This window comes from Phragmites australis, chromosome 19 (genome assembly GCF_958298935.1).
Source record: "Phragmites australis chromosome 19, lpPhrAust1.1, whole genome shotgun sequence".
Classification (NCBI taxonomy): domain Eukaryota; kingdom Viridiplantae; phylum Streptophyta; class Magnoliopsida; order Poales; family Poaceae; genus Phragmites; species Phragmites australis.
The window spans coordinates 4,254,327-4,274,130 of record NC_084939.1 but is presented as its reverse complement, the minus strand read 5'-3'; the positions used below and the strand labels follow the sequence as shown (position 1 = coordinate 4,274,130).

General features: G+C 44.9%; 1 protein-coding gene and 1 pseudogene across 1 annotated transcript; one reads left to right on the top strand and one right to left on the bottom strand.

Moving 5' to 3' along the window:
* The first annotated feature begins 8,424 nt into the window (after positions 1–8,424).
* Positions 8,425–14,849, top strand: LOC133901082 (uncharacterized). Its single transcript, XM_062342375.1, has 5 exons — positions 8,425–10,738; positions 11,182–11,365; positions 11,498–11,876; positions 12,111–14,019; positions 14,692–14,849. The coding sequence occupies exons 1-5, from the start codon at positions 8,425–8,427 to the stop codon at positions 14,847–14,849; spliced, it is 4,944 nt and encodes a 1,647-aa protein (XP_062198359.1).
* Positions 14,850–18,275: 3,426 nt separating this feature from the next.
* LOC133901080 (uncharacterized) lies at positions 18,276–19,199 on the bottom strand (annotated as a pseudogene).
* Between the last annotated feature and the right edge of the window lie 605 nt (positions 19,200–19,804).

The window sequence follows — 19,804 nt, the reverse complement described above, 5'->3', positions numbered from 1 at the left end:
TGGTGTACTCAGGTGTCAAGATCTTGTCCCAGTGACCGGCCTAGGGTGCAGGTCGGTCTATTTTGCGTGCACGTACACTACATAAAAAAAAGCTCAAAAGTGATAGGGCATAATCATCATGGGTGATGGGTGTCACATCCGTGACTCCGAACGCGTCACTGATGACTAGTCATAAATGACGGGTAAAGACCCGTCACCAATAAGGTTATTGGTGACGGGTCAAAATTTGCTCTATCACTTAATAAATTCAAAAGTGACGGGTCATTAAACGATCGCAATTTGATAGGTGACTCGAAGTGCCTCTGGTAAAATAGACATAACTTTTGCATATGAATTCCGATTTTGAATTTTTTTAACTCTACAGACATCTACATAAAAAGTTACATCCGTTTCTCCCCCATTTTGTCGGGTTTGGCGAACTTTTTGAGACCAAAAATGGCTTGAAAGATTGAGTTCTCGCCCCTAAAGTTTTTGTACCGTTTTCGGAACGCACGTTTGTTTCCATAGCCGTCACCCCTTACATCAAACTTGAGCAAAAATTATATATATTTCCTATTCTAATGTTGCTGAGGTGATAAAAAATAAGAAAAAATAAAAGAAAAATAAAAATATTAGTGAACTAAGCATTTATGACTATTATCATTAGTGACGGGTCACAACATGACTCCTCAATGATGCCAGGTCATAAGTGATGAGTCACAATTTGACCCATCACTTATTACTTATCATAAGTGACGGGTCACCTTAGACCAGTCATAAGTGATAGGTAAAGTTATGACCCATCACTTATAATCTGACATAAGTAACGGATCATATTATGACTCGTCACTATTATCATAAGTGACGGGTCATATTACGACCCGTCACTAATTTTATGTATCTTTTGTCTGTTTTTCAAGTAGTGGTACGTATGCCGGTTCATGCACCGACAAACAGTCTATATGTTGAACGTACGTACGTACTCTGCGTCCAGCTGAACACTCATGCACCTACCAGATCGCATGCATGTGACGTCATTTACATATCCCGATGACAAACAATTAACGGAGTGTCTGGAGACTGGAGCTCAGTCCACTAAAATTGGCTGAAATCTAAGTCGTCGAGCTCCAACGACCAGTTAGTCTGGGGGTTATAGGTTTTGGGGTGTTCGGGGTTGCATCGCCGTCAGGCTTAAAAGGAAGCTGTTGGGCAGGAGGCTGGTCGGGCGCGCGGTAGCGGCGGGTGGGGTGCCGCCAACCGCGGTGGCCGAGGACCGGCAGTGGCCATCTGGGCACACCGCTGTCAGAGCGGGGGGGGGGGAGGGGAAGGGTGAAATCGGCCAGATTAGTGTGGCTGTGGCTGGTGGCATTGAATCCGGGCAGCCAGCGGCGAAGAGAGGGAGGATCGCTAGCGTAGATTTGCTTCAATACAGAGAAGAGCATCGGCCCTGCTGGAGGTTGAAGAAACAAAGTGGACCATTGGATTTCAATACAACGGTCAGCAAGCATCTTATCAGTCAACTCAAAAAGAGAAGTGTCCCTACAATTAAGGGTATGTTTATTTTTGTTGTAGATTGTTACGATATGGATTCTGTGCAGTTTATTTCTACTAGATCGTGGATTGTTGAATTTTATAGTATAATTTGATTTGTGGATTGTGATAACTAGCTTTTAAATTGTGATTATTTATTTTTTCTTTTGCTTTTGGGCCTATAATCTATTATCAGAATAAAAAATAATCAGAATCTAATATGATTTACAATGTGACATACAGCTGAAACTTTTTATGTGCGTATAACATTTCTGGACCATTGGAGTCGGCCCATTGAATAATGATCTGAATCGAGCTACTTGTGGACGAGGTATCTCCTCCCCTTTAATTTTCTCATGAAAAGAAAAGGATGGAGTATATCCTCCCTTTGCTTTTTTTTTTGTGAAAAACCAACTCCACCGCTGATACCGGGCCCTCCCTCATGGAGACGACGGTGCACTGCACCTAGATTTAGGGAAAGTTTGTTTTAGCTTTGAATTGTGAAAACAATTTTTGGATTGTAGATTGTGAAAAGCTGAAGGATAAAAAGCTAAGGGTTGCTTAGCTACCTAGATCGTGAGAGGGTTGGAGGTCAGGTGAGACCCACTCGATAGTGTGGAAGAGAGGGAGGGGGTGTGTGTGGCCGTGCGGCTCATAGAGAAGAAGAGGCCGGAGGGAGAGGAAGAGGGAGGCCAGAGGGGAGGAAGAGGAGGCCGCTCCGCCACTTAAGTGGGGCACGACGCTGAGGGACGAAGAGCTCGGGGCGTCGTCGGGCACAGGCAGGTCGCAGGCGGAGGATGGACGGGGGCGTCGAGCTCCTCGACGTGCTCAACTGCCACTTGGATGATAAGCTCAGCTAAGGATGACGGGGGCAACAAATAGGGATGACAAGCTCAACGACGAGGGTGGTCAGCTAAGGATGGACGGGGGTGCCAAGCTCGAGAACGATGGCACTCGGATGGACGGCGGACATGGGCGATGAACGGGGGATGGGCTCAACGGAGGTTGCTCGAGGGTAGTGAGCGGATGGTGGATGAGGACGCTCGACCATGACCGGTAGCAGCGGGCCAGTGGAGAGGCGACTGCAGGCCGCACAGGCCAAGTCCGCCACCGATGTGGAGATTACAACGAGTCGGGGAGAGCGGGACGAGGAAAAAAATGGTTCGATGTGAGATTGTAATGACACTGGTGGGTAAATACTACCCAACTTTGATGGATATTTTGGTCTTTTTAACAAGCAAAAGCTGAGGGAAGCTGCTCTCCATCGGATTGTGGGATTGTGACAATTCAGCAAGCAGATTGTGGAATCTGGACCCCAGAAGCTACTTGTTTGTTTCAACTTCAGCTTTTAAAAGATGTTTTTCACAACCTATAGTGGACACAAATAGGCCCTTAATATCAAGAGTGGAAAAGGAACGAAGATAACTCTCGCCAACAGAATGGAGATCGGAAGAGAACGAAATGGTAGCATGGGCTGGACCACTACCTTAAAATGGATTGTTACAGATAGATTTTATACTCTATCATAATCGGTTATAGGTTTCGTCTCTGTAGAAGTATTTATGATATCGATCTTATTACAGATGATTTCAGAACTGTCTGCAATACACTTACGGACAGACAGAGTTTCCCAATAACCATCTATGACTACTAAGAGTCACAGACGGATTTGTTTTTAAAAACTGTATGTGTCTCGCTTTCCCCCTATAAGCAAATGTGCTTCCTGGGTCACATAGATACACAATATGATTCTCAAATTCAATAAATTGACACATTGTTCATAATATTGATTACACATTGTTTATAGCACCGATCATACATTGTTCATAACACAGAACACATACATTTATATATCATAAAGGTTAAGAAAATCACACATATGCAAATCATACATTGTTCAAAACACAGAAACCTAGCTAGCACTACTACAGAAATAAGCTTATATGTCGGACCATCACTGCCAGTTCCTTACAAGCCAGCAATGATGGAGTATTACTGCTGGTTTGTATCAAGTACCGACACTAAAAAGCCATTCAAAAAGAACTGACAGTGAAACTTAATTATCACTGCCGGCTCTAGCCATGAACCAGCAGTAATACTATCATTGCCGGCTCGTGGCTAGAGCCGGCAGTGAAACCTTGACTATCACTACCGGTTAGTGGCTAGAGCTCGTAGTGATAGTCGTCAAGCATCACTGCCGGTCGGTGACTAGAGCCGGCAGTTATAGTCAAGGTTTCACTGCCGGTTCTAGCCACGAGCCGACAGTGATAGTATCACTGCCAGTTTGTGGCTAGAGTTGGCAGTGATAGTGGATGGCAGCTTATATTAAAAAATTCATAACTTTTTCATACGAGATCGGATGGGACCAAACTTTATATCAAAACTATAGCCCTCGACAAGATATATAATTTTGTAGTTGAAATTTTTTTCATTTGATGTCATTTAGATATCCAAATAATCATTTGAAGTTTCAGACAGAAGATGTCAAAAGGATTGCATATGCTAATGATATCACTAGTACTTCTATGGTGGGATGGTAAGGATATATCGTGTGAGCTGAGAGGTTCCGAGTTTGAGTACCACGAACTGCACGTGTGCGTATTTTGCGCGAAAAACCGTGTGACTTGTGACTTGTGACAGCGCGGGCGTGGGGGTTCCTCAAGTGCGATTTTTTTTCAATTTTTCCGGCCCCAAAAACATCGATTTGGCACCCGACTATCACTGTCGGCTGAAGCCTTCAGTCGGTAGTGATAACCCCTTCACTGCCGATCCCCGAGCCGGCAATCATAGTCGGGGACTATCACTACCCGTTGCCCACTGCCGGCTCTAAAACTGGCAATGAAACCCTTTTATGGGCTGGTAGTGAAGGGATTTTTTGTAGTAGTGTAGCTATATATGATTGGTCAATCGACACCGTATTCCAAAAGGATGAAATAATTGACATCATAGTGATGGCGTCTTCCAAAGAGATGAAAAGTAATCAACAAACATGGTTTGATCGACGTTGTCCTTCAAAAAGATGAGATGATAGACATCATATCAACCTCTTACGTTTCAGAACAATATCAACCCAAGATTGATCTTCAATTAGCATCTCACAGTCATCCGGATCTGGCTGCACCTTGAAGGTCTCACGTATGAGTCAGAACTAGACTGTGTTGCTGCCAAGCCGCCAACCATGATTTAGCAAGAAATGAGCATTCAAGCTTGTCTTGTAGTTGACGAAAATATCTCCATTCTGACGAACAACAATGGAGAAATTTTCATCTGATAGAACCGAATGGAGAACGCGATTGACGACATACATAGGGTTGACAGAAGGGGCCTTCACAACAGAGAAGAAGATGAACTCTACCAGGCTAAAGTCGACGCCAAGCATCCACGCCGTCGAAGCCTTCGTAGGGACAACCCCATCCTACCATCTCCTGATCGCCATGAATTGCATCATTGCAGATCTACAACGAAAAACAATGTTTTGCCACCAGTTGCACAGATCAAAGCAATGAAACATCGGTGCAATGAAAGGAACCACATGATACTCACCTTGGTGCAGTGAAAGGGATTCGGTCCTCGATGAGATCTAGCTTCTCCGACGCGAAGGGCATGGGCGCAAAACAATCCTCACTTCTCAATGTGGTTGAACACTTGGATATGGTGAGTGAGGAAGAAGAACACTCATCGTCGCTTTATATTGAGGAGAGACGAGGGGTTGCGTGTGTGAAGCCAAAAGAGCCTTGGAAGACGAGCGGTTTGTGTGTTTTGGAAACCAAAAGAGTTAGTGGAGACGAACGATCAAATTTGAAAATGCTTGCTTGTCTTTAAATACAAACGGATGTTTATAAAATCCTATCTGTGTCTACCTACTAGACACAGATGGATCTTATAAGAAACCGTCTGTGATAATATCACAGACGGATTTTTTTTAAAAGTTTTCTACGTTTGTATGATAGAAATAGATAGATTTGTAAAAACCGTTTGTGAGTTCATCATACCTAGACGCCTGACTTGTTACAGACACGTTTGTCTTAGCAACCGTCTAAGGATATTTAATCTATGATGGCTCTAAAAAACCGTCTGTGACATACCATCTGCTTTCAATGATTTTATGGTTGTGGACTTTGGAGCAATGGTGCTCATCCTCATCCACCTACGTTCAATCCAAATGTCTTACAAAGGATTTATTTTTTAAAAATATAGCCCCAGCCTCATACGAGTATAGCCACAATTGTACTATCCATCAAACAAAGATATTGCTGGTAGCCAACTCTCTGCTTTGTGCTAGTAGGATAACTGAAGCTCTCAGAGAGTGCTAAAAACAGCTCCAACAGTGGAATGTTAGCTAGCTATAGCAGATCCACATCATATTTCGCGTGATATCAGCTAGCTATCGTGGAGGAAAGAGGGGAGCACTAGCTAGCTCTTGAAAAATAGCTAACTAATATCATGCGCGCCGATGCACATGGCCCCACCACATCCCATTCCTATCCCGTCTCTTTCTCTTCTCTTCCCTCCATGGACCTTGTGGCCAGCGCAAGGAAGGAGAGACAACAACACCGCTCTCCAATGGAGGCTGACGGCTTAGATCCCATCTTGTGTCTAATGTATCCGACTGACGGAGCCCAGAGTAAGGCAACATTGACCTTGCCAGTGGTGTGCCCTCCACACTGCCTTCTTCACAAATGGCAGTGTCCTCCTATTCATGGCACTGCCTCGGCCTCTACGACGGACGAGACCACGTGATCGATCTTGCAGAACGGTGGGTTGGGAGCTGAGAGCCATGCCTCCTCCAAGGGTCCTCGACAAACTATTGTTTCCAATACACTATCAATATCTCAAAATTAATGGAGGTGCTAATGTTCAGGTGATTGAAATTTCCATTTTCTTGATGATCATTGACCTGGATTGTTGGATCCACATTGGACGGTGGATCTTCTTTCTTCTTCCTCCAACTGCAGGCACTATGTTCTCTTCTTCTTCTGGTAGCTGCTTCATCTTCCTCATGATACACCACATCGCTCTCTCAGCCCGCCGGCCTCCTTTGTCTCAGACGGCGTCCTTACTGCTTGAAAGTGTTGAGGATCAAATTGTATGATCATTCATTAGGCAGATGTACATATTTATATATTACAGAAGCGCCTTAGCGCTGCTTACAACGGTCATTCAGTTGAGGATCCTACATGTATGAGAAGAAGTGGACTACATCATCCCGAGAGAGGCTAGCGAGCCTAGTTGTGGCACTTAAGGAAGATTTGGTCAGAAGTTGTTGAAGACTGACTACCAGGAGATATCCATGGTCGTTAACACCCCCTCCTCCTCAGGTGCATCATTGGTCGACATGCAAGCTAGAACAAAATCGCTGAACAGAACCGACAGGATGCCTTTGGTGAAGATACCAGCAAATTGCAAAGACAAAGGCACATGAAGGACTTTAACTTCGCCAAGTGAAACCTTCTCTCACACGAAGTGCAAATTGATCTCAGTATGTTTCGTCTGTTGGTATTGAATTGGATTATTGGATGACATATAGGTGGCACTAACATTGTCACAGACGACAACGATAGCCCAAGTGGGAGCCTGATGTAGTTCGTGAAGAAGTTAACGCAACCAATAGCTCTCCATAAAGGCTTTGGTGACCGCTCAATACTCAGTCTCGGCACTTGACATAGATATCATCACTTGGTGTTTAGATGACCAAGAAACGATATTAGCACCAAATAATACACAATACCCTGACATAGAGCACCTGATATATGGGCAACTGACCCAATCACTACGTAAAAAACTAGCAAAGGAGACACCACATTACTGACGGCAGCTCAACATGTGTCACTAATGTCCTATTAGTGACGAGTCCAATAAGGACGTGTCACTAATATATCTTCTGATCGGGACCAGATATAGACCCATCACTAATGAGTTGTCATTAGTGACAGGTCGTAACATGATCTGTCACTGATGATAATAATGACAGGTCATCCTAGGTCAGTCATTAATAACGGGTCAAGTTGTGACCCATCACTAATAATAAGGTCATCAGTGACGGGTCGTCCTAGACCAGTCATTTATGACGGATTAAGTTGTGACCCGTCCCAAATGACTAGGTCATCAGTGACGGGTCATCCTAGGCCAGTCATTAGTAATGGGTCACAACTTGACCCTCACTAATGATCCACTCATCAGTGACGGGTCGTCCTATGCTTGTCATTAGTGATAGGTCAACTTGTAATCCATCGCTAATGATCAACTCCAGTCACTAATGATGATAATCGTAAATATTTTTTATTTTTATCTTATTTTTTCTCACCTCAGCGGCACTAGAATACGAAATTTAACAAAATCAGTCATTAGTGACGGGTCATGATTATGATGTGTTACTAATGACCTTGAGAAAAAAAAGGTTAAAAGGATAAAATATTCTATCACAACTACGTGATAACAGAGGTGGTAAGGTGACTACACGCGCAAGGAGGAGGTCACAGGTTCGATTCCTATGAAACACAAACTTGAAAACAATGTAAAAAAAAAAGATAGCTTGTGAGGCATATGGGATGGCTCAGAGGAAAAAAATATATATATTTTAACTTTTTTGTGTAAAAAAATTACGAAAAATATTCATCGGTCATTAGTGACGGATTAAGATTACAACCTGTCACTAATGTTCAATCAATAGTGACAAGTCACGGTTACGACCCGTCACTAATGACTGAACATTAGTGACGGATCATGTTTATAACCTGTCACTGATGACCTCAATATTGATGGGTCATCATCCGTCACTAATGACATATCATTAGTGACACGATAAGAGTGATGGGTACATGACCCGTTACTAAGCCTGTTATCACCCGTCATTAATGACATTTTTTCATGTAGTGTGTCCGAGTCTAGGTATGCCACAATCTGTGATGGAGAGCGATGAAGCTGCAGGCCAAACGAAGCTGTAACTTTGAGGTAACGGAGGGTGGCCGTGGTGTCAGCAGTGATCGCGGTGACGATCGTGGTGAAGGCAGAGACTATGTGGATATTCGTGGCTTTGGCAGGAACCGTTTCAGTGGTCGCAGGACTGACTGGAATCGTATCGACAACGAGGGTGCTGGCAAGAAAAGCGATGATGCTGGTGAAGGACAGAGTGCCGATGCTCGTGGTGTCGGTCAAGCTAAGAAGGGAAAGGGCTCTGATGTTGTGCTTCTGGAAACCAAATTTGGAATTGAGAAAGGTGCAGGACATGGCTTGGAGGCACCTTCTAATCTCAGAGAAAACATTGAGCAAGGTAATAAGAATAGAAAGAAGAAAATGGTGATCTGTTGTGAGATATGTGAGGAGGAGCATTTTTTTCCAGCATGCCCATTGCTACATGGGCCAAAACCTGCAGCTACTTTTTGTGGTTTCGCTGGAGACGGCTTGGGTTTCTTTCAAATTCCGTATAAAGGTGCTGCTAAGAAACCTACTAGAGAGTCGGCTACGACTTTGATTCGTATCACGGAAGGGGTTGTATCTGCTGAGCTGCTGAAGGCAGAGTTGGAGAGGCTGATACCGGTCAAGTGGCAATGGCAGATTCAGGAGCAAGGCAAAAATATGTTTGTGGTCCCTTTTCCATGCAAAGTGGAGCTACAACGGATGATTGCAATCAAGAAAATTAGGACCGATAAAGACGAAGGCGTAATGGCTTTTGAGGAATGGGATCAAAAGATTGAACCTGTGGAATATCTTCAGAAGGTTTGGGTCAACGTGTATGGGGTTCCTTTTCAAATTAGATCTTTCCTATCTTTGTGGGCAGTTGGCACCATTCTTGGGGCCACCCAAAAGGTTGATATGGTGTCCACTAGAAACACTGGAGTGGTGCGTATTTTGGTTGCGGTAACGGATGCTAGTCTTATTCCAGATGCTACAGATATTGTGGTTGATGATGGTATCTACGAGATTTTTTTCAAGGTTGAATCGATTGTCGATGGAGGTGGTAGGGTTGTGGATCATGCTTCTGATCATGGAGATGAGAACATGGAAGATCCGAATAACAATGATAGCTTCAAGGATTCAGATAGAGATTCTAAACGCCCAAAAATCACAGAAAAGGGGATTTCTTCTGCGTCTCAGGATACTTCCCACAAGGTGAATGATATGCAGGAGGATGACCAATATCTGCAGTCGGTGGATAGTTCAGGAAAAAGCGTTGATGCAAGTATGGCGATGATGAATATACCGATTGTGGAAGATGATGAACCGAGGGATGCTGTTGTGGATCGTTTGGTGCACACCACTCTTGACATCTTGGGTCAGGGAAGTTTGTCTCATGAAGTGCAGGCTGAGGGCACGACCTTGGGTTGTGCTGATGTGGTTCATTCTCTTTCTTGGCCTCTGAGCTCGGCTGATATAAGTGCTGAAATATGTGAAGCTTTGGGTGTGGGACGAGTTAGCAGCCTGCCTCCTCCTGCGACAGTTAGGTCTGCTAGTGTTAGCGTCTTCAGGCGGGCTGAAACTTTGCAGCTGGTCGTCGGTGCTCCTGAGGATCTGGCTTTTTTACCTCTGGGTGGTTCTGAACTGGGTGCTAAAGGTCTCACAGCTCGGGTCAGGTGCTGCGCTGGGAGCTTGGCTGACGCTGTCCTCAGTCTGATTGCATCTTCAGCATGTGGTGGCGCTGACCGGTCTGCTATTGTGCTTCCTGTCCCGGCGATCGGAGTCATGTGCAGCGGGCGGGATGTCTCTCTCCCGTCAATAATGCATTTGAATTGCTCGATGGCAGATGGGAGAGCTGGAGCTATCACTGAGGGCATTGCCGGACAGCTACCGGTGGTGCCTGCAATGCATAGTGCGAGGCAATCTTATGCAGTAGCTCCTCTCATGGCTGTGGCCCAACAATGTGTTACTTCTCAGCTAGCAGAATATTTGTGCAATAAAAAGGTGCAGGCTGAAACAATGGTTGAAGAGCCGGCAAAAATAAAACTGCTCGGTAATGACTTCCATTCTTTACCTCGAAACAGATTACAGGCTCTATGCAAATCGAATGGCATTAAGGCGAATATGACCAATCATGCTATGGCCGAAGCTCTTCAGGCCTTTCATTCTAAGGGTCTGAAATTGCATATTATTGAGCCATCAGAAGATAAGTTTATCACTGTCCCCGCTGGGAGTACCGGTGGACAGCGATCTAGCAGGCGTGCTGCAGTTCAAGGTGACGAGGATGCGTTGTCTAAAGCAAAGCGCCTTGCAGCTCGGAGGAATCTTGATGAAGGTACGCACAGTTTTTCAGTTAAGTCTTTTAATTGTTTACCTTCAGAGCTCATTACCTCCAATATTAAGAATTTAGGGGTTTCACTGGGAAATGATGAAAGAACCACTTCTCAATCTGTTATCTCTTTAAAAAATATTGAGGTGGACAGATTAACTGTCTATGCAAAAAATCGTAATTCTAGAGAGGAGAAAAAACATGGTAGTAGACCGGTAGTTTCTTACTCTTCAAAGGATGATGATGATTCAAGAGGTATTGATGCGATCCTCAGTCACTTATGTCGTGATTTAACTGAGGTCTTCGATGATGAGGGTTTAGATCACATATATCATGATCTAAATGCGGTTCCAAGAAAGAAAAAAAACAATGCAGGGAAATCTAAGGGCAAGATTGACTGCCCAAGAAGAAAGCCAAATACCCCATCTAAATTTTTTATTAAATGAAAGGGATTTTCTGGAATAGCAGAGGTCTGGGAGACTTGGCTAAACATAATTTCATCTCCAACACGGCAAAAGAACAACAATTAGATTTTATTGCAATCATGGAATCGGGCAGAAGTACTTTTCCTTCTTCAACTCTTAGACACCTATGTGGTGGTCTTGAGTACTTATGGCATAGCATGGCACCAAGAGGTCGTTCAGGTGGCATGATTATTGGGGTAAATGCGGCGGTGTTCCATATTGGCTCTATTGTTGAAGGGGATTTTTATACAAAATTCTTATTAAAGAATAAGGAGGATGATTTTACTTGGGCATTATATGCGGTGTATGGACCGGCCCAAGACGAATCAAAGTCTGAATTCCTGACGGAGCTAGCTCATGTGTGTAGCATTGAAACCAACCCAATATTGATCGGGGGGGATTTCAACATTATGAGACGCCCAGCGGACAAGAATAATGACAACTTTGACCCACGGTGGCCTCGTTTGTTCAATGCGGTCATAGATGCATTGGACCTTCGAGAGATTGAGCTTCAAGGTCGCCAGTATACATGGGCAAACGACCGAGACCCGCCGACTTTTGAGAAACTTGATAGAGTCCTTATGAGCACTGAATGGGAAGCTAAATACCCGAGCGTCACGGTGCAGGCCCTAAATAGGGGAAGATCAGATCATACCCCTTTGCTTCTTAATACGGGAGCGGCATTTCATTATGGCAAACAACCTTTGTTTAAATTTGAGCTTGGCTAGCTGATTCGGGATGGGTTCCATGAGATGGTCACTGACATATGGCTAAATGAGCAGCGGGGTTCCAATGCTATTGAAAGATGGCAATATAAAATCAGAACCTTGAGACAATATCTGAGGGGCTGGACCAAAAACACATCTGGTGCCATTAAACAAGAGAAAAAACACCTGAATATGAAGGTGGATGAGTTGGATAAAAAAGCCGAGACGACCCCTTTAACGTCTCATGAAGTGGCCATGAAGCATTTCCTAAATGAGAGGATTGCGCATTTGTTACGAGAAGAAGAGCTCAAATGGTATCAACGTGCTAAAGTCAAAGATCTTCTTGAGGGAGATAGTAATACAAAATACTTCCAGCTGGTGGCTAGTGGAAAACACCGTAAACAAAGAATATACAAATTAGAGCAAGTGGAAGGCACCGTGATTGGGGAGGCTAACCTTAAGCGGTATATCACAAAATATTACAAAGGTCTGTTTGGAAAGCCCGAAAATAATAATTTCTCAATGGATGAGAATATTCTGACTGATATTCTACAGGTCAGCGAATGTGAAAACGAGATTCTAACCGCACCTTTTGATGAAAAGGAGGTGTGGCATGCCATTTCTCGTATGGAGCATAATAAAGCTCCCGGTCCAGACGGTTTTCCAGCTGAATTTTACCAAGTTTTCTGGGAATTGATTAAAAGGGATCTCATGGATCTTTTCGTGGATTTCCACCAAGGTAGACTACCTATTTTTAGTCTCAACTTTGGTGTTATCACACTCATTCCTAAAAAGTGCGATGCACTCAAAATTCAGGAGTATCGCCCTATTTGCTTACTCAATGCCAGCTTCAAAATTTTTACCAAGGTGGCAACCAACAGAATAGGGGCTGTTGCTGAAAATGTGGTATCTCCAACCCAAACAGCTTTCATGCCTGGTCGAAATATAATGGATGGAGTTATTATTCTCCATGAGACTATACACGAGCTGCATAGAAAAAACCTAAATGGGGTAATCTTGAAAATTGATTTTGAGAAAGCCTATGACAAGGTCAAATGGTCCTTCTTGCAACAAGCCTTGAGAATGAAAGGATTCTTGCCACAATGGTGTCAGTGGATTCAAGGTTTTGTATCTGGAGGCCATGTTGGCATAAAAGTCAATGATGAGATAGGGCCTTATTTCCAGACACAAAAAGGTCTCAGACAAGGGGATCCCCTCTCGCCCATTTTGTTCAATATTGTGGCAGACATGCTTGCAATTTTGGTTTCAAGGGCTAAGAAGGATGGACAGATCTCGGGAGTTGTTCCACATTTGGTAGAGGATGGCTTGTCTATTCTGCAATATGCAGATGATACTATAATCTTCCTAGACCATAATCTGGAGCAGGCAACGAATTTGAAACTGCTTCTTTGTGTGTATGAACAACTATCCGGACTCAAAATTAACTTCCACAAAAGTGAACTTTTCTGTTACGGTAATGCTAAGGAATATGAAGACCAATATGCACAACTATTTGGGTGTGATGTTGGTTCTACGCCATTCAAATATCTAGGAATACCTATGATCCATCGGAAATTACGAAACAGTGATTGGAAAAGGGTGGAAGAGCGTTTTGAGAAAAGGCTGAGCAGCTGGAAAGGAAAGCTCATGTCTGCAGGGGGCATATTGGTGCTCATCAACTCTGTATTAAGCAGCCTCCCAGTGTTCATGATGTCTTTCTTCGAAATTCCCCGAGGTGTTGTAAAGAGACTCGATTATATAAGGTCGAGGTTCTTCTGGCAAGGAGATAATCATAAAAAGAAATATAGACTTTCTAGATGGGATATTCTCTGTCAACCCCGTGATCAAGGAGGATTGGGCATTACCAATCTAAGATTAAAAAATATTTGCCTCCTTAGTAAGTGGTTATTTAAATTACTAAATGAGGATGGGGTCTGGCAACGTCTACTAAGGAATAAGTACCTTGGTACAAAAGCACTCACCCAAGTCGAAGGAAAGCCAGGGGATTCGTATTTTTGGTCTGGGTTAATGAAAATTAAGGAGGATTTTCTTAAATTGGGTTCTTTCCACATACACGATGGAACTCAAACTAGATTCTGGATAGACACGTGGTTAGGAACAAAGCCTCTTTGTGATCAATTCTCCTCTCTTTATAATATAGTAAGGAGAAAGCATGACACGGTTGGGGAGGTAATGAGATCAACACCGCTAAATATCTCTTTTCGTAGACCTATTGTTGGTGACAAATTAATTGCCTGGCAGAGGTTAGTATCAAAGTTGATACATGTTGACTTAACAAATGAAGCAGATAAGTTTTATTGGGGCCTACATGCCAATAGACAATTTTCCGTTCAATCCATGTATTGCAGATTGATCCATCGACCCTCCTACCCCGGGGCACGTATGCTTTGGAAGCTTAAACTCCCACTCAAAATAAAGGTTTTTTTATGGTATTTATCAAAAGGTGTAATTTTGACCAAAGATAATCTGGCCAAAAGAAACTGGAATGGGAATCTCAAATGTAGCTTTTGCAATCTCAATGAGAGCATTGATCATCTTTTCTTTAAGTGTCCTTTGGCTAAGACAATCTGGCATATTATACAGATCGTCTTAGGGATTCCTATGCCTACGAACATAAATCATATTATAGGTGGTTGGAGAAGTGATATGGGAGTTAAAAAAAAGAAGATAATTCTGGTTGGGGTAGCCGCTCTTTTTTGGGCGATTTGGCTCTGCCGCAATGATTTGGTTTTTAAGAAAACAGAAACAATCTCTTTTTTGCAGGCACTATTCAGGGGCACCTATTGGCTCAGATTTTGGAGATTGCTACAAAAGGAGGAAACAAGGGAAGATATCAAACTGGTGTGCCAAAATTTGGAGGTGGTGGCTATGGAGCTTTTCGCCAAGAAGGGCTGGCGGTTTAATCATAGATTATGTGCCGGATAAAGTCATGTAATCTTTTTATAATCTATTCCTATTCATACTTCCCTATTAGCTTTATGTTAGGATGATGTAATAATTCAACTAAGGCTGTATGCATCCTTGGATGCAAAAGGTCGGAACTTTTCCATTTTCTAAAAAAAATTGAAACACATAGCTTATGTCTGTCCCAGGCAGTGTTAAGTAATGGAGATCACTAGCAAGCGACCGATACTTAGTGGGATTGGAGACAGGAGAACCGACCAGACCTGATATTTTGTTTTTGATGTTAATGGGGGTAGCACAGGGATTACAATTGTACATGTTTGCACGACTGAGAATATCAAGAGTGTATTGTTCTTGAGAGAGGAAAAGCCTTTTGGAATTTTGGTGAACTGTGATGCCAACTGAAAAGTGGGGAAGGTGGATAGAACGGGCAGCATTTGACAGAGAACTTGGAACTTGGGAAAGGGATTGGGTGTTGGGCGGGGAAGAAGAACGGGATGACGCACTTGCCGAGTTGGTGGTAGCAGAGGTGGCATCATCGGTACTCATGATGAAAAAGGGATTGCTCCAGAATAGAGGCTCGTGATACCATGAAAAAGTGGAGGATCAAATTGTATGTTCATACATCAGGTAGATGTATATATTTATAGATTACAGAAGCACCTTAACGCTGCTTACAACGGACATTCAATTGAGGATCCTACATGTACGAGAAGAAGTGGACTACGTCATCTTGAGAGATGCTACCGAGCCTAGTCATGTTAGTTAAGAAAGATCCGGTTAGAGATTGTTGAAGACTGTCTGCTAGAGATATCCAAGGTCGCTAAAACACTGTTGGATTCGTGCCTACCGCCCCTGTTATTTATAAACCGGAGTATGCGGAAGCGACCGCACTAATTCAAAACGTGGGTTTATCTTCCGACAGGCCACATAATCATCACGCCTCTGCATCAATCCCTATGGGTGCTCCACTATTTAATCTTGGCGCGCGCACACGTGTGGCCTGTGCTGCAGGACCAACAGCCGGCAGCAGGACATGCGCGCATGTGTCGCCGCGCGCGCCAAACGACGACTCGCTCCTGTCTCCCGTCGCCTGCCACCCGCCGCCGGATGGACCGCGACGCAGGGGCCGGCGAAGCTTCCTTCCTCCCTAGTAGGAGTAGCTTCCTCCATGCTCTGATCCCCTGCAACGCGACGTGTGTACTATGCGCTCCGGGACACGCTCGATGGCACGTGCAAGCTATGTACGTGTCGACGGCCATGCAATGCATGCACATGCATGCATTAGTGGCGCCGAAACGAATGAGGGGACAAGATGATTATGATGATCATGTGATCAGGATCAGACACGGATCAGCAAGACAAAACAAACACATGCATGATCAACGAGTAAGCTACACAGCTCGTCACCTTGGATTCCTCCGGCCGTGCGCCGCCTTGGCCCGCCCGACACTGTGACAGACAACGCCACGTGCGACTTTCTACACGTTTTTGACTCCATTTGGACTGCATGTATGTATATATCATCCGAGGCGTGCATGCACGCGTGTCGAGATCTCTTCTTGTCCCAACAACCGCGGCCCGTGGAGGTGCAGGTCGGTCCATGTGCGTGCACACACGTGTGCCGGTTCATGCATCGGCGTTCCATATGTCGTACGTACCGTACGTCCTATGCGTGCAGTTGAACATGTTAATTACAGCAGTAAAACAAATAAAGCAATAGATGAACATGGGTAATAATACAATAGCATCGCGATTCGGAGATTGAATTAAACAAGCGACTATGTAAATGTAAATAAACAAAATGGTGTCGACAAATGCACTGAGAGGAAGGGTAGTTCGCTCTTTCGGTATCCCAAGGTACCTACATTTCTAGATCATTAGCTATTTGTCTAGTTGTAAATGGTATGTAATGGATAATTTTAAATTATTATTAAATATATATATTTTTAAAATTAATTATATAGAAGTGAATTTTTAGTCGGTTGAGTCAATTTTGGATAGAGCTAATGATAAAAAAAATAATACAAAACTTACATCCTAACATTTATCCTGCTGAATTATCTGAATCTAGCTACCCTTGCTAAATAAAAAAAGTGAAAAACTAACTTTGTCACTAACCACGGCCCCACTTGTCTGGAGACGGTGAACCTAGATTTAGAGTTTATTTGTTTGAACTCTGTTTTTTCTTCTAACTGAAACATTACTTTTAATTTTTCTGAAAAACTATTTTTTAATTTTAGCTATTGATTTTTACAACAAACTTTTAACTTCTCAGTTTTTAGAAAAACTTCTCTCAATCAACTTCTCAACTTCTACTTAATTTTCTCGAAAACAGACTTTTAGCTTTTCTAAAAATCATCTTTTAGCAACCCATATATTTGAACTTCTACCTTACTAGCAAAAATCAAAACAAACATGCCCTTAATTATAAAGAGTACGGCAAAGGAACGAAGATTACACGCCAACAAAATATCAATGGAGTATGGGAAGGCTGGCTCCCTGAGTGTGATTCCTCATTATATGCATCGAGACCAAACGTACGTAACGTACATCGCGTTGGCGTATGTTTTGTCAAAGGCGGAACGTACGACGTCGCCGGTGAATCGGCCAATCGTTTATAGGCCGCCGCACCAGCACTCGCCAACTTACACGTACGGCACGGTTGATTGGTTCCCTCTCACTGCAGCCTAGCTAGTAAATTATTATTTTTTTTTCAAAATGATGGTACGATCACAGCTGATCTTATCTTATATTAGAAAAATAGAGTTAATCCAGTTTACAATAAAAACTAGATCAAAAATCTATACAACTACAAAGAGCGCATCAATGACCATATAAACACTATAACTGCCAGAGTTTGACGTAGGTTATCGCTGCCAGGCACGACTACAACTCTGACTTTGTATGGCGATCAGCACCTACTATCTCAATCCACTAATAAGGCAAACAACTCAACGAAAGAGAATGTCCAATAAACAGAAGGTTCAGAGTGGTCGAAACCGTCGTCGAAAGATTCATGCTCGCGCCCAAACCTGTAGACACACAAAACCAGGAAGGGACCTCAATGGCGATGTCTCCAAGGAGGGAACGACATTCGCAAACGCTATCATTGCCTATTTGTACTCTCAGAGCTCAGTTTTCATCGGGATAGTCCTCAACCTAGAGGTGGGGGGCAGCACAACAATACCTTTAAGAAGGGGATTAGGGCCTCAGGCATCACCGTTGTCAACGTTGGCAAGAAGCCAAGCAGGGCTTTCGCCCGTGGCCCTCACACCCAACTAACAAGCCACAAGCTGATCCCCGTGGAAGATCAACGAAAGCAGCTACCCCTTCCACATGCGCGCCACCCCAAGCCACCACCATGTCACCGAGCTCCCCGCGGACCAGATCTGGAAGAGAGAAGACAGATCTGACAAAGGGAGGAGCACATACAACGATACAGGGCTAGGAGGTGAGCATAAGGGTGGAGAGGGCTGGCAGCCACATTAGATATGTTGCCAGGCCACCCACCAAGCTGCCGACCGAGCCGCGAGCCGCCCTAAACCGAAACACGCCAAAGAAGAGCATCCGAGCAGTAGCGCCCATAAGCCTGCCTCCAAGACCACAGGGGAGCAAGCCGCTTGGGATGAGGTGCGCCACCCCAGCCCATGCGCCCCCGAGGTGCCTCAGCGCTGATTTGCACCGCCCGGCCTCCTGAGCACACAAGCTACTGCAGTGCACCGCCCGACACACATGCTTATGCAGCACACTGCAGTCGTCGGTGAGCACTTCACTAGGCGGCGCCTGAAGCTGCATGTACTCCAAGCACCGGCAGACCAACCTGAGGCACAGGAATGCCGTCACGACCCACATGGCGGCGAGCACCCAGCAGAACAACAGCTTGGCCATCACGACCGACCTCTGCGCTGCCGCCTCCGTCGAGCATGCCACCGCGCTAGCTCAACATGGCAGCGCTTCCCTCCGCACTGTGGCACCCGTCGGAGCAAGGGCGGACACCCACAACCACAACGCGAAGCCCATGACCAAGAACCACAGGCCCTGGAGCAGCATCGACACCGACCGCACCATGACCACGACGAAGCTCCTCGGCAGGACGGCGTTGACAGCTAACTGAGCTAAGGCGACGAGGAAGGTGGCCACCACGAGTTGCAATAGCTAGTGGTAGTAGCCCACGAGGCCGGCGTGGCCCATGGAGTGGAACCGGAGCAGGAACAGCTCCTGCTCGAACAGTGACATGGTGAGTGCGGACACCACGTCTCCAAGCGCATCGACGTAGCGCGACAGCAGGTCGGCGCGGCCTATGGCACACCGCAAAGCAAGAGCACCCCCTCGGGCTATATCTCGGTGACGCGCAGATCCGGACCGCATGCATCCAGATCCGGGCCGCTCGAGTGGATCCCGGCTGCCATCGGCCAGATCAACGGCCGCTACTCCAAAAAAACAAACTGAAGAAGAAGGGGAGGGTAGGGGAGAGAAAGGGGAGGGAAAGGGAGGGTGGGGAGGCCGCTGCCCCCGATGGTGGTGGCGGCGGCCAGCGAGGATCGGGCTAAGAAGAGGTTAGGCGGCGGCGTGTTTCGCCCCTAGCGTCGTCCAGCCAAGGAGGCGCTCGAGGGGTTCACATTTTTTTACGAAGCTCCTAGCTAGCAAATTAGGATCAGTACCTGTTGGTTGTGATCTCGGCTAACTGCCACCCACAAGAATGGAGCCATGTTTGACCGAGAGATGCCCATGATCGGTGGGCTCTAACCGACTCTTTTTGGCTTGGTCCCAGGTCGCCCCAGCTTATAAGAAGGAGGGCCACAACATCTTAGAGAAAAAAAAATGAATAAGAGGGTGGTTGGTTAACTCTCCTAATCTATCTACCGGTCAAGAGTAGCTGGGCAGCGACTTGAAGGCCAAAGCCGACCGCCGGCCATCACTAGTGCCGACGTCACAGGCTACATACGCGACATCTACATCGACAACCATCTCAT